At 41.2% G+C, this 16,155-nt stretch overlaps 1 protein-coding gene across 1 annotated transcript in view; it reads right to left on the bottom strand.

Moving 5' to 3' along the window:
• The window catches only part of LOC125933103 (pecanex-like protein 2), a 77,981-nt gene that overhangs the window by 26,532 nt on the left and 35,294 nt on the right, over positions 1-16,155 (bottom strand). Inside the window, exons 3-5 of the mRNA XM_049645983.1 lie at positions 15,278-15,374; positions 1,389-1,481; positions 431-581 (exon numbers count right to left, since the gene is read on the bottom strand). Of these exons, the coding sequence (XP_049501940.1) occupies positions 431-581; positions 1,389-1,481; positions 15,278-15,374 (341 nt within the window). The remainder of the gene's footprint in view (positions 1-430; positions 582-1,388; positions 1,482-15,277; positions 15,375-16,155) is intronic.

Below are 16,155 nucleotides of genomic sequence, written 5' to 3'. Positions count from 1 at the left end.
TGGGCTACATCCCTGCCCCACTCCCACCCCAAACACTTTGTGGAGGATGGGAGGGCAGTAAAGTGATGTTCTTCCTGGTCCCGGGTCAACTTAAGCTGGAATCTTCAGGTCTGAATAATGGTAATTAATTTTCCCCACTACTAACAACCGCTTGCTATTTTTATAAAACACAGTTCTGATTCACTCCCCTTCAACTTTCTTGTTCTGGGGGCGATACTGCATACTCTAAGGTACACGCTCTCCTTTTTTTTTTTTATTGTGGTAAAATAGATATCATGTAACATCTGCCACTGTAACGGTCCTTAAGTGTGCAGTCCTGTGGCATTCAGCACATTCACACTGGTTGCACACAATCTCTGCTGTAAAAGATACCTTCCACTACATCGTTTTTGTTTTGTTTTTTTTTTTTAACGAGGGATAGATTACTGACCTCTCACTTCCCGCTGCTGATATTCTTTGTTTTTAAGAACGGGGTGTGAAATCCACATCCACGGATGGTGCTTGCGGAGCTGAGGAAGCATGTAATGGGTCACAAACCCCACCGAGCCAGCCAGGGCAAACAGCACGACACTGAGAAATGGCTGTGATACAAGAGGACAAATGTCACGGTTTAGCCTCGCAGGACAGGGGAGGGCTGTCCAGAAATATCACGTAACACTGCCGGCCTTCCCCTCTTCCCTCTAACGGAACAGAGAGGCAACCCCGGGCTTGTTTCTGAAAATTTCTCCCATACAAAACCACCCTGTATTGGGAGCCCCTAAGAAGGGGGTGCTGGCCTACTAAGTTCAGAGGCCAAGGGAACTCTGCCCTTTAGATTTTGTTACTGTTGTTTTTAAAAGAAGAGGCGGAGAGTGACAAACGTAGCTAACAGACTTTCCTTGTTGGAAAGAGAGCTCCTAAGTGTGTAATACTTTTATATGGAGACAGTAACTGTCTGTTGGAACCTCAAGCCAGAATCCCCACCTAGAACTCTCCACTTTTGTTTCTCTACCTGAAAACCATGTTCCCAAACGCCTTCTGGCTTGGGGACCTCGGTCTCCCTCCTGATATGGTAATGCCTTCAGTCCTGCTCCTGGCAGTGAGCCGTGGGCCTGTCTTACCACCGCGGGGTTCTAGGACATGCGCTGTTACTCTAGCAAACAATACGGCTCCCCAGACACCGGAGGACAAGGGATAAAACACTTGAACCCAATCTGCAGGGTGAACCAAATCTCATCTGGGACGTAATTCTTCACAGCACAATAGCCACGTTCCTTAAACCTCTCAGCTGGTGTTGTGTTTTCCTCTCCTGGCTCTACTACCCTGACGATGCCCTGGAGTCCCACAGCCGGCTCTGTTATTAGGGAGAATAAGGAGGCAGGGGAGTATAAAGCCGAAGGGATACGTACTCGCAAGGACAGGAACACAGTGCTGGCACTGATGGCAAATGACAGAACGGCAGCCACTGAGCAGATAATGAGATCCGATTTTAAGATATCCTTCTGCAAAGAGAGAACCAACTGTAAAGTCTGCTCTTTGTTTCTCTCCGTAACTCTGTAGTCACCAGGTAAGTCAGGAGACAGATACCGACTCTGGATAACCCACTTTTCAAGCACATCACCTACCTGGTATGTTCCCAGGGGCACACACTGGGTGGACCACCAGGAAGAACAAGGCAAAGGGTGGGGAATGGGGAATGCACACTGTGAGGTTAGCCTACGTCTGCTAACCATGGCAGGAAAAAAGCGTTCCGCGTGTACAGGAGGCATAAGGTTCTTCCCTACGAACACAGGCCAAAGACAAGATGTCATGGTCTGATGAAGGAGGGTGAAGTGCTCATGATCTCTACTCGGCTTTAGCATGCTTATATGCATGCTGTTGGCCAAACAGAAGCCTCTGACACATCTGCTTATTTCTTTTTAAAAAAAAACATTTTTTTACTGTTCATTTTTTGAGAGAGACGGAGACAGAGCACAGGCGGGTGAGGAACACAGAGAGAGGGAGCCACAGGATCCAAAGCAGGCTCCAGGCTCCGAGCTGTCAGCACAGAGCCCAACGCGGGGCTCCAGCCCACGAACTGCGAGATCATGACCTGAGCCGAAGTTAGACGCTTAATCGACTGAGCCACCCGGGCGTCCCTGCTTATTTCTTTGGTCCAGAACAGATTTCACATTTTAATTCACCAGTCAGATTGGGTTATGGCCACCTCCAAATAATTTAAATATACACATAGTATTGGCACATATGCAGAAAATGAAATGTTAGTAAGTTGCTGATAACTTCCCTTCGCATAAAATTGTGGCGTGAGCAGGGTCTCGGGAAAGCAAAGCAAAGTTAGGCCAAAGAATGTCATTAATTCTGCAGCTATATGGAGAATGGACTAAGATACATCTTAGAGATATAAAGGACCATCACATTTTTTTCTGTCTACAGAGGCCAGTTCACTACAGTTCACAATTATTGAACATTTTGAGGTGTCACACAGTTACCTGAAAACTCTAAACCATCATTACAAATATATCAATATCTCATATTGAAAAGGAATTATGCCTCTTAAGTAATTGTTTATCCACCAGAAACCTGTATCTCTGTATGTCTGTTTCCCTACAACCCTTTTCTTTTTTTTTTTTTTTTTCTTTTCTGGTTTTTAAAATGAAAATGTGGACTTCTTGCAAATCATGCTACTGGCTTTCTGGCTGAATTAACACCCAAAGTGATAGGAAGGAGTCAGAAAGGCAGTTTACATGGAGCAATAATGACCTGGAACCATCTGATGAAAAGTCAACATGGCTTGATTAAAGCAACTAATCATACAGGGAAGAGATAACAGTCTCAGCATCAATTCATCAATTATCTGCTAAAGTTGTTTTACAATTCATGTGCAGGTATTAAATATGGGAGCAATTGTATAGTGATAAACTAAATTCTAGATTTATTCTTAGTAATGGTAAGAATAATATGGTAAAAAAAAAAATGGTAAGAATCCCCCTGATTTTTTGGGCAGAGCAAATCACAATGATTTTTTAGTCGGAATCCTCGTAAAACTTTTACAATCACGGGATTTTCATCAAAACTTTACTATGAATAAATGGACAAAATTCAGGTATCTCCTTGCGTTCAAAGATTTACAAGAGGCCAGGCCTTCCCAGAGGAAAGATCTATAACTCACTGACTCTTTAGGCTATGAAGATAAGTGAATTTTTCCTTCCTCTTCTATACTGACATGGTTTTATGTCATTTAAAAATTACTGAATGCTTGTATGGAAACCAATTTGCCAATAAATTTCATGTTTAAATGAATGAATGAATAAATAAATAAATAAATAAATAAATAAATAAATAACTGAATGCTTAGGCACTTGGGTGGCTCAGTCGGTTAAGTATCCAACTTCAGCTCAGGTCATGATCTCCCGGTTCCATGAGTTCAAGCCCCACATCGGGCTCTGTGCTGTCAGTGTGGAGCCTGCTTCGGATCTTCTGTCTCCCTCTCTCCCCCTCCCCCACTTGAGTGCATGTGTGCATGTGTGTGTGTTTGCACACGCATGCGTGTGCCCTCTTCCTCTCTCTCAAAAATAAACATTAAAGAATTTATTCTAATTACTGAATCCTTATCCGAAAGGAAGATAAACATTTTCCCAAATATTCTCATTGAAAAGTAAGTCTTATCTATAACTGACCAACCATTCTTGCCTAAAGGCAAAATAGTGGGCCATGAGGGCAGCTGGTGAGGGGAGGAGGCTTACATTTCTAGGTTTCTTAAAGCAAGAGAATGAGCTCTGATTATTGGTATTTTTTTCACAGTTGGATGATATATAGGAATTCTACTGATTTTAGTCTTTATTTACAAAAATGTTCTTCCTGCCCATTTCTTTCCTGTATTGTTATTTTTATTTTTTTAAGTTAGAGACAGAGCAAGAGAGGGAGAGAGAGAGAGGGAGAGGGAGAGAAAGAGAGAGAGAGAGAGAGAGAGAGAGAGAGAGCGCACCTGTGCAGGAGCAGGGGAGGGGCAGAGAGAGAGAAAGAGAGAATGTTAAGCAGGTTCCATGCTCATCATGGAGCCTGATGTGGGGCTCAATCCCACAACCCTGGAATCATGACCTGAGCTGAAATCAAGACTGAGCCACCCAGGTGCCCCCGTATTGTTAGCTTTATTCTTTTTTTTTTTAATTAAAAACATTTTTTTATGTTTATTTTTGAGAGAGAGACAGACAGAGACAGAGACAGAACATGAGCAGGGGAGGGGCAGAGAGAGAGGGAGACACAGAATCTGAAGCAGGCTCCAGGCTCTGAGCTGTCAGCACAGAGCCCGGCGTGGGGCTTGAACTCACGAACCACTAGATCATGACTTGAGCCAAAGTCTGAGGCTTAACCAACTGAGCCACCCAGATACCCCTCTATTGTTATTTTGAACAACTTTCTTGAGGTGTGACTGACATACAAAACCCCTGCACATACATAAAGTGTACCATTTGATGAGTTTTGACACGTGGATATCCCCATGAAAACCACAACCACAATGAAAATAAGTAGCACAGCCATGGTGCCCTAAAGTTTCCTCTCCCGACCTTTTCTAACCTACACCCCCTTTTCTCCTCTGTCTGGAGACAACCACTGATCTGCAACATCTCAGTGGTTTATTTCCTTCCCTAGAATGCGACATAAATTTACTTGGAAATGCAATAGATCTAGAAGAGGCAAAACAACTTTGAAAAGGAAGAACAAAGTTGGAGGATATACAATATCTGATTTGAAGACTTATTACAAAGCTGCAGGAATCAAGCCTTGATGGTATTGGCATAAAGTATACATCTTGATCAAGAGAACAGAACAAAGAGCCCAGACATAGACGAAAACATACACAGTCAATGGATTTTAAACAAAAGTGACAATGTGAAAAAACACCTTTCCTCTAAATGAGGGGAAGGATAATTCTTTCCACAAATGGAATGGGGAAAAAACAGAAAACAAAACAAAACAAAAAAACACCTTGACATTTACTTCACATCACACATAAAACCTAAGTCAACGTGCATTATAAACGTAACAAACTGTTACATTTCTCAAAGAAGACATAAGAGGAAATCTTAGTGACCTTGGGTTTAGCAAAGCTTTCCCAAACAAAACACTGAAAAGTGGAACTTTAAAGGGAAAAAAAGTTATTCAATTGGAGTTCATGAACATTTAAACCAGCTGTTCTTCAAAATACATTGTTATAAAATGAAAAGGCAAGCCAAGACTGAGAAAAGTAGTTGCAAAGCACAAACTGCATCTGTAATACATAAAAGCTTCACAAACCAATAGCAAGAAGCCAAACAATTCCCCCATCCCCCTCCCAGCTGCAAACCGGCAAAGTTTTGAGCAGACTCTTCAGCAAAGGCAATGGCAAATGGTGATTATTGAGCTTTTCAAGCTAGTGCTAATTAATGAAACCACAGACCACTGTGTTAATACTGGTGAAAGTAACATCAGCAAAAGAAAAAGAAAAGGTTCCCTCTTTCCCTACAGCCACCAAAACCCAGATATTATGCTGCTCCAAAAATTGTATTCCTGAAAATGTACTTTTCCTTAGAAATTTTATACATGTGCCTTTACAAAGAGTATGAAATGCAGCAGATTTTTAAAAAAAATTTTTATGTTTATTTATTTTTGAGAGGGAGACACACACACACACACACACACACACACACACACACACACACACAGAGTGTGAGCAGGGGAGGGGCAGAGGGAGAGGGAGACACAGAATCCGAAACGGGCTCCAGGCTCTGAGCTGTCAGCACATAGCCCGTTGTGGGGCTTGAACTCACAAACTGCAAGATCATGACCTGAGCTGAAGTCGGACACTTAACTGACTGAGCCACCCAGGTACCCCGAAATGCAGCAGATTTTTATAAACATATTTGTTCAGTGACACAACGCTACTTACTAATACACAACTATAATTCTTTTTTTTTTTTTTAATTTTTTTTTTCAACGTTTTTATTTATTTTTGGGACAGAGAGAGACAGAGCATGAACGGGGGAGGGGCAGAGAGAGAGGGAGACACAGAATCGGAAACAGGCTCCAGGCTCCGAGCCATCAGCCCAGAGCCTGACGCGGGGCTCGAACTCACGGACCGCGAGATCGTGACCTGGCTGAAGTCGGACGCTTAACCGACTGCGCCACCCAGGCGCCCCAACACAACTATAATTCTTACAAGCACCACTGTTTCATGGGTGTCTTTAAATGCAGTACAGTGCAGCAAACGTGAAAATACTATTTTTGAAAAGGAATCTGGAAAACACCTAGTCATCAGAGATTGTTGTTGTCTCCTATGAAAGTAGCCTGAAACACTGTAAAAAGTTTTTAATTTTGGGTTTCTTACTAAATAATTTTTGCTCATTTAAATACACATTATACAGGGCGCCTGGGTAGATCAGCTGGTTAAGTGTCAGACTTTGGCTAAGGTCATGATCTCAGAGTTCGGGGGTTCGAGCTCTGTGTCAGGCTCTGTGCTGACAGCTCAGAGCCTGGAGCCTGCTTCGGATTCTGTGTCTCCCTCTCTCTTTGTCCCTCCCCACTCGTGCTCTGTTTCTCTCTCTCTCTCTCTCTCTCAAAAACAAATAAACGTTAATTTTTTAAATAAACAAACAAAAATTAGAGTATAAAACATCTGAGAAAAATACAAATTTAGAAGGTCTCTGCAAATTTTTAGTATTAATTAACATTCCCATTATAGGGTAACATAATATTGCAGCACTCTAGGACACAGAGAAGAAAGGGAATAGATCATTCGTGATCATTGCATCCTGACACTAACAATATTAGCATTTTTATGCTTTCTGGTTCAGTATTTTTGCCTGCGAATGCTGAGGCACGGTTCTAGCTGCAATCATGATGTATATTATGATTATACATCATACATATACATATATACATCATACGTATTACCTATGCATAGCTTATGAAGATCTAATCTTAGTGTGCGTATAATTTTTTATCTTTTTCAACTGTACTTTCTTTTGTAAGCACTACATATATGCATATTATTGTATAGACTTACTAATAGCCACGTACCAGCGAACTAATTTTCCATCTTGTGATGACCCATACACGTACACATACAAACAGTGCCATAGTGGAAACTTAAAACATTAAATTCATGACTGAAAGGGAATATGCTGTATTTAGTGCAAGCATTCCCCGACTGTTAGGCTCTGGGTTATCTTCCATTTTTTACCATGATGAATTATGCTGCAGTCATGATCTTGATGTACCTAAATCTTTTTTTCATATTTTGAATTCATCCTTTAGACCACCTCTGATAAATCGACTTATTATATTATAGGTGATGAATTTTAGAATTCTTGATAAATTATGCTTTTCCAGATGATTGTAATAATTTACACAAGTACAATGTCTAGGATGAATTCAAAATATGAAAATAAATATTTATGTTCATCATGATGTGGACAGTAAAAAAAAAAAAAAAAAAAAAAAAAAAAAAAACAACTCTCTTACTTTAATCTGTATTTCTTTCTTTATAAGAAGGGTAAATATGGTCCTCACAATTACTTCGAAATATTTTGTCCCTAAAGTGAAATACATATATTGATATCATTTGCTTATAGAGTTTTAACAATTAAAGTGTGAGTTGTTGGTAGAAGAAAGATATTTAACTTTTATCAAATTTGTATTGAATATTTTACCAAATTATTTAATTTTATTATCTTTAAATTAATTAATTAAATTAATTAATTAAACATATAGAAGTATAAAAGCTTTATGGACTCACATCTGTGTGTGTGTGTGTACGTGTGTGCGTTTTATTTATTTTCATTTTATAGATTCCAAGTCTGGAAAATCATCCCCTTTCTAGAATTTGAATAAATGTTTGATTTTATTTCATACCTTTTTTGGAAAATTTCTTTTACATTTTTAAAATTGTGATCCAGGAATACAAAAGAGTGCATAAAATAGATAAATGTAATTTAAAAAATAATTATAAAGGGCGCCTGGATGGCTCAGTTGGTTGAGTGTCCAACTCTTGGTTTCAGCTCAAGTCATGATCTCATGGTTCGTGGGATCGAGCCCTGGGTCAGGCTCCTTGCTAAAAGTGCAGAGCCTGCTTGGGATTCTCTCTCTCTCTCTCTCTCTCTCTCTCTCTCTCTCTCTCTCTGCCTCTCCCTTGCTCTCTCTCAAAATAAGTAATTAAACTTAAAGATAGATAGATAGATAGATAGATAGATAGACAGACAGATAGATAGATAGAAGATAGATAAAAAATAATTATAAAGTAAGCATCTCAGTTACTACCAACTGGTTCAAGAAATCTAGCATTTCTAGTCCCAAGAAATCCCTTTATGCGGCTCTCTGATCACAAACCTTTCTATCCCCTCTTGGGGTTCCACATTAACTATCCTGACTCCAGTGAAAATAAGTTTCTTGCTTTTTAAACAAGAATGATTTTGCTACTTGCATATGTAACTGTTTGTCTATTTTTACCCAACGGATGGCACTACACGAGACATCTTTGTGTCTTGCCTCCTTTGCTCCACATTACATGGTCAAGACTCACCCGTGCCATTGCATATGGCTCCAGTAAGATCTGTTCTGCTGCACGCTAGTCATTGCACTATTGGTAGAATTTCTAGTGGCTTCAGTTGAGGGCTCTTATGAATTATTGCTAAAAGGAACAATCTTACGTGTGTGTTCTGGTATAAATGTGCAAGATTTGCTCCGGGATAAAAATCTAAGAGTAAAATTGCTGGCTGTAGTATGTATGCATCTTCAACCTTATAATCCCAAATTGTTTCCAAAATATACACAGTAATTCACACCACCACCAGCAGTTCATAAGAGTTCCCTTGCTCTACACTTAACACTGTGGGAACTTTTAATTTTTTGTCAGTCTAGCAAGTGTGAAATGGTAACACAGTGTGGTTTTAGTGTGGAGGTTCCTGATTATTAATTAGCTTACATACATATTCATGTTTTGGGCTATTTTTATTTCCTCTCTTGTGAAGCGCATGTGCAAGCCTTTTGGCCATTTTTTTTTTAATGTTTATTCATTTTTGAAAGACAGAGAGAGACAGAGCACAAGCAGGAGTGGAGTGGAGACAGAGGGAGACAAAGAATCCGAAGCAGACTCCAGGCTCCGCACTGTCAGCACAGAGCCCAACACGGGGCTCGAACTCACAAACCGCGAGATCATGACCCGAGCCGAAGTCGGAGGCTTAACCGACTGAGCCACCCAGATGCCGCCTTTTTGGCCATTTTTAATTGACATATCTGGCTTTCTTGTTGATTTATAGTAATTGTGTATTCGTCTCTACACTGGTGCTTTATCTACTATACACATTTTAAACATTATTTCCCATTCTGTGGCTTATTTTTTTAAGTCTTCTTTTTGGGCATTATTTGATAAGTCAAAGGTCATAATTTTAGTAAACTTCAATTTTTTGTTGTTTTCGTTTGAAAAATTATTCCCTACCCTGGAGGTACCATAAAGATAATTTCCTCTATTATGATTCTAAGCACTCTCAGGTTTTGTAATCTCCTATTTAGGCTTATAACCCTTCTGGAACTGACTTTTAAGCAGAGCATCACAGAGGAGGCCCGTTCTATTTTGTTACTTATGAAGAGCCATTTTTTTCTTTCGTCATTCTGTTCCTCCCTCTGTAGTGAGTAGGAAGTTACACACTGTGTTTCTACTCCTTCAGCAGTTACACTGAACATTCCAATAAGCATACTTCACTTACCAGTCTTAATCAGGATCTTTATTTGCCTCCGGGACATTACGAAGAATTTTTAAGTCTTGGAGTCCATGTCTCCTTCCATCCAGAGTTTTATGTTACCCTTGTATGGTTTTGTACGGCTAATGTTTGCTTAAATTTACCAATGTATCTGCCACTTTTTTTTTCTCCTTGTTCTTTCTTGCGAATTAGACTTTCTGTCTGAGACCATCTGAAGAACATCACTCAGAACTACATTTAGCGAAAGTCTCTCGGCTTCTGTTTATGTAAAATATTTTTATTTTGTCCCTGGTTCTTTAATGATATTTTCACTGGGAGCACCGGCACAGAGCCTGCTTGGGATTCTTTCTCTCTCTCCCTCTCTTTCTGCCCCACCTCTGCTCACGCTGTCTCGCTCTCTGTAAATAAACATTAAAAAAAAAAAAAAATTAAAGATCTTTTCACTGGGCATAGAATTCTACCCTGGCAGATACTTTCTGTACAGGACATTGAATACATCAAACTTCTGGCTTCTATGATGGGTTTTGATAAGGGAGCTTTCCATTCATCATTCACTTGAATGTAATCCATTCTTTTGTTTAACTGCTTTAAGATGGTCTGTGTCTTTGCTATCTGCACTTTCACTAAGGTTTGTCCTGTGTGGATTCTCTCTTCCTTGTTTTACCCTGCATGTGATTCACTGGCACTCTTGAGTCCCTAGATCAGTGTCTTTCATCAATTCCGGCAAATTTTCAGATATCATCTCACCAGACATTGATTAGGCTCCAGTCTCTCTCTCCCATTTTTCTGGAATTCTGATTACATGTATGTTAGATCCTCTTAGTCTGTGTCATCTATCTTTGTCTTTCTGTTGTATTTCCTAATTTTTTGTCTATTAGTGTTGCATCCTGGGTACTTTCTTCTGTCTTGTAGTTCACTAATTCTCTCATCAGAGGTGTCTAATCTCGTGTGTGTGTGTGTGTGTGTGTTTACTTCAACTGCTTCATTTTTTTCCCATTTTTTGTCTGTTCATTTAGGAAGGTCTATTTGGGTTTTTTTCAAACATGCTGGATCATTTTAGTATTTTCTATTGTCTGTAAGTTTTACCTCTTATTCCTTTAAACACATTAAGTAGTTTTAAAATGTGTCTGGTAGTTCAAGTGCTTCAAGTACTTGAAGACCCGTTTCTGCTGGTTCCTTGTTTCCTTGTGTAGTTTTTACATTTTTTTAGCGAGAGCTGCTCATTTCCCTTAGAAAAACGGGTTGGGGAACACGTGGAGACCTAGGAGGAAAGGATCCTCTAGAGAGGATGTGTGTTTCATTTTGCCATGAGGTGTTCTTGGTTGGGGGCCGCTTCAAATTCACTCCATAAATTTAGGGGTTAGGGGTGTCGGAATGTGGACTGAAAGCCCACAGCGGAGCGGACTACAACATCCCAGGGATCCAGGGCCATTGTGTTCAGCACCGAGGCCAGTACCATGCAGTCTCCAGGCACTGCGGAGGATGCAACTGATTCCTTCTGGTTCACCCTCCCACTGAGGGTGGGTGACTCAGTGTGGGTCCCCACTGCACACCCACGTTGGCAGTCTTGGGCTTTCTTTTCTCTTCCCCGCCGTTTGAGGGCTGAACACTGAGGCTCACGATCCCCTGGCTGGGCAGGTGCTCTTGAGGCAAAAGCAGTTTCCTGCTCTGCTTCCTCCAGGTCTCCCTGTTCACTCAGACTTTGACTTGATAATTCCTTATCTTTTGTCACTTTTTTTCCACATACAAGAAGGACTTTTTTTTTTTGTATTTTGTTGAGAATTTTCAGTTTTAATCAGCAGAGAGTTTGGCTATAATAAGTCAGCCTGCCATAACTTGCCAAATGGAAAAGTCTCGTTTGATCTTTTTCTTTCTGGTGAGGGATCAGCACATAAAATCCCTTTTTATCCCTCCCACTGCTAAACAATTACCTCAGCACTATACACTGATTAATCAATTCTTGATTGTGACATGTAATTTTCACATAATACATTCCTATAAATAATCTGTCTCCTTTCTGTGTTTTACTAATCCCATTCTCCACTCTTGGATCAGTCTCATTTTTTTTTTCTTCTGATTACTCAATCTTTATAATATACTCTTAAATCCCAAAGTGCTAAGTTCCTCTTTCTTATTCTTCTTTTTCAGATTTTTTAAAGCTATTATTAATGGCTATTCTTCTAAGTGAATCTTAGAATCATTTCCCCAAGTTGTGAATATAATTCCTCTGGAACTGTTTTGAACTATATTAAACCTATAAATTTATTAGGAAGAATTGGCATTTAATAAATCTCAACCTTCCTATCCAAAATCAGGTTATGTCTATTTATCACCACTTATTCAGAAGCTCATTTGCATTTTAATAGACTGCTGTGGTTTTCTTTGTTTCTGACATTACTTGGTAAAATCTTTCCTATTATCAATTCATGTATTTTGTTGCCATTGTGAGTGGGATTATGGTCTTATTATATTTTCTAAAGTTATTTCTGATGTGTTAGAATGCTCTTGTTTTTCTAAGTTTCTTTGTCTCTAGGGGTATTTGTGAATTCTTATACTGATCATGATCGATATTTAAAAACTTTGCTGTGCACCTAAATGTATACAGTAATGCAATCTACTTTTTTTTTTCTTTTAGGACTTAACACAAGCCAGAACTTCCAAAACAATATTCAATAATATTAAGGTTTTGGCTCCCTATTTTAATGTTGATTCCATGCATATTTAACTAATTAATATATTGGGGCTTAGTACATTGAATATTTAAAATCCATTGTGACATCTTATGTAGTACTTCATGCTCCAACCCTAAAAAAGAAGCTGAAGAACGCCTCATCCCGGGGCACTGGATGGCTCAGCTGGTTAAGTTTCCGGCTCTTGATTTTGGCTCAGGTCACGACCTCACAGTTCATGAGCATGAACCCCATGTCAGGCTCTAATCTCTCCCACTCCCTCTGCCCCTCCACCACTCGTTCTTCCTCTCTCTCTCTCAAAAATAAATAATAAAATAAATAAAAATTTTTTAAAAAGCGCTGGTTCCAAACTACACACACAGTAAATATAGACAGCATGGTGCCAGAGAAACCTAATGATACAACCAGTGGTTACAAAGAAGTTGTTTGAATTGTACAAATAAGAATGAGGTAGTCGTTTGTTTTGTTGGTGGTCTATTTTTTGTTTCTAGGAACTGAGAAAAATAGATACAATGGAAGTAGCATATCTGAATGGGTGAAGAGTATAGGGATTGAGGAGGATGAGTGAGGATAGAAACAGAAAGACCAAGGGGCGCCTGGGCGCAGCTCAGTCAGTTGAGCGTCTGACTTCGGCTCAGGTCATGATCTCGTGGTTCATGAGTTCGAGTCCCACATCGGGCTCTGTGCTGACAGCTCAGAGCCTGGAGCCTGCCTCAGATTCTGTGTCTCCTTCTCTCTGCCCCTCCCCTGCTCATGCTCTGTCTCTCGCTCAAAAACAAATAAACAAACAAAAAAAAAAACTTAAAGAAAGAAATAGACCAAGCTCATGAGGCAGACGGATAAGAAGAAACTAAACCAGGAGTGGAAAGTTCACATTGTTGCTGACTGCATAGCTGGCAATGATCCTATGGAAATGTGGAAGCCCACTGATGGAGCTCTAGGTATCTCTAGTTCTCGATCAATGTCCCTGGAAGACCAGTCTGTGGGGACAGCCTTATAAACATGCAGATCCCCAGGCCCTGGCACAGGCCAAGTGAATCGGAATAGGAGGAAGGGCTGGAAACCTGATCTAAGGAGGCTCCTTAGGGACTTCTCATACAAAGTGAAATTTAAGAAAAGAGGGAGCGAAAAAGAGAGAGCCGGACAGACACAGAGAAATAAAATCAGAGACAAGGAGAGAAATCTCGCACTTGCACTAGGGCACAAAAGGTTTTATATATCAAACTCTAAAATCTAAATGTGGTAGTCCTATTAAAATATTCTCATTAGACCAGAAGACTTTTCAGAGAGAACACAGGTCACATTAAATCACCTACAGGTTATGTGCGCTTCACTATACAGAGCGTTTCAAAGTGTATGAAAACTGGGGAAGGCAACTCCTAGCCCATCACATCTAAGGAGATGCTGTCAGCCTCTGCCAAGCAACCTTCTTGGTGGATTTCTTCGTTGTCCATACGTTATTTTCAAGGCAACAAATCAGAAAGCATCCTCATGATTCCATGAAATCAGGGAACATTTGGGGAGAACAGTTTTTCTCAGATACCTATAGGAAACCTTTGGGGGAGACATCGGGCCATTCCAGGACTTTCGGCAACTGACCTAGGAATGTCAAGTTTGACCGTGTAAATCTCCTGGTGTAGATGTCAGAGATCAGGTTGCTGATGCGATGTTTCAGTGTCAATGTGTTCCTCCCTTTTTAGCTGCCATCCTATCGGCCCCAGCTGCTTTACCTCCTGCCCTGCTTGTAAACATACCTCTGCTTGTCAAATTCATGAACCACGTCCTTAGTCACAGTGACTGTGCTTTGGGTCCTCAATGTGTTGGCTTGAACTGCACCCACACTCAAAGGCACAGGGGGCTAGGTGTGAAGTTTTTAAATGTTATTGTGTTGCCCGAGTCCTGCACTTGACTTGTCTTGAAATTGCGGATTGCAATTGAATCTCATCTAAATTCAACGGCAGTTATCAGCATCAGGCGCTTGGCACCGTGGAGGCCAAGACAAATGAGACGCATCTCCTGGCTGGAGGAGCCTGCAATCAATGGGTCATTTGCCGCTTTTCCATTGATCCGTCGTTCCTCAAAAACATAGGAAAGGCATGACTTCCAGCCAGCAGATCACCCCAAGCTCAACACTCGAATGGGAGATTACACAACAAATGAGCATTGCTTTTGAAAGCGGTAACATTTGGAAGATGATACCAAAGACACTACCCCTCTTCAGATGATGTTTGAAACCACCCCAAGCCATTTTCCCGGCGAACAGAAAAGAGCATCCTTCTTCTAAAGTCTCTGTGTTCTGTTCTTCCTTCTTTACCTCTTTCCTTCTCCCCTCACACGCTCCATCCCATAGAGTCGCTCCCCTCTCCAACACCCCAGATGTAAGTCTTAAAACCCAAGGGCTCCTCACAAGGGCTGTGCAAGTGTCAACCCTGAACGTGGGAAGCGCACTCTGAGCTCAGCGCGAGGCTGAGGCCAGTAGGTGTGGAGAGGACTGTGTGGAGCCCATTAGGAACCAGCTTGGCAGATGAGCTTTTATTTGTGTGCAGCCGGCCTGCTGCTTGGCGCCAGCAGGGGGCAGCATTGACCGAACTCGTTTCATTCAAAGAGCCGAGCAAACTGCCATCAGCTGAGGACCAATGGAGTGACCGTGGCATATATAGCATCTGCCTTCGAGAGGCTATTGAAGGTCCACACCTGCCAGGTGGCTCAACAGTCCATGTGCCAACTGTAGACCAAGACAAGGCACCTCTCTCTGCACCGGTGACTGTCATTCCCACCTAGCCAGGGCCCCGCTGAGAACCTGAGCTTCGCCAGCACGTGCCAGGCCATGTTAAGCAAAATCCTCATGTACATTATGCAACACAAATATCTCACCACCGAGCCTTTCATCTTCTTGGGAAGAGGGTCGGCGGCCAACTCTTCCAGGTTCTGATGTAGAAATTTAGGAAGCAATCTACAATGAATCAAGGACCTGGAAATGAACAAACGCACAGGTTATACTCTTTAAAGTATGTGCCTGTCACAACGTTCGAGGTAAACAGCCTCACCTGAGACCTCTCACTCCCAAATGACCAAAGCAAGGGCTCGCTCCTTTGATTAATTCATAATAAAGAGGAAGAGGCGTGTATTCAGGTGATCGCAAATCTAATGTTTTGATTCTCAGATTCCCTCCCAATTAAAGGAGTCAAGGACCTCAAGAGGAATGGGCAGCTGATTGCCAACAGCAAAGCTCACAGAGCTTCTCTGTATCAGCCCATCGGGGCTTCCTCCGCACATAAAAATGGCAGCAAAACTCAACACTTCAGTAAAATACTTGACGTGAAAAACTGCACAAACCACGTGTAACTTTTGCCCATTTCCCGCGTCTTTTATTTTGCTGCATGTGGCAGCCTAAAACAATGGTTTCTCTGGCCCTCACGCAGTTATGGTCAAAATCTGTACATTTGGAAAAATGACATGAGATGATTGCTATCTGAAACTCTGGCATCCCAGGAAGTGTTTCTACTTCCCAAGTGCAAATTTATCAAAGATTTAAAAGACACAATTAGAGGTGCCTGGGTGGCTCAGTCAGTGAAGCATCCGACTCTTGATTTCAGCTCAGGTATTGATCTCACGATTCATGAGTTTGAGTCCCGCATCGGTCTCTGTGCTGACAGTGTGGAACCTGCTTGGGATTCTCTGTCCCTCTCTCTCTCCACCCCTCCCCTGCATACTCTCTCTCTCTCTCTCTCCCCCAAATAATTTTTTTTAAA

The sequence above is a fragment of the Panthera uncia genome, chromosome D2, assembly GCF_023721935.1.
Source record: "Panthera uncia isolate 11264 chromosome D2, Puncia_PCG_1.0, whole genome shotgun sequence".
Classification (NCBI taxonomy): Eukaryota; Metazoa; Chordata; class Mammalia; order Carnivora; family Felidae; genus Panthera; species Panthera uncia.
Note: the sequence above shows the minus strand (reverse complement) of the source record. Positions and strands in the feature narration are given on the sequence as shown.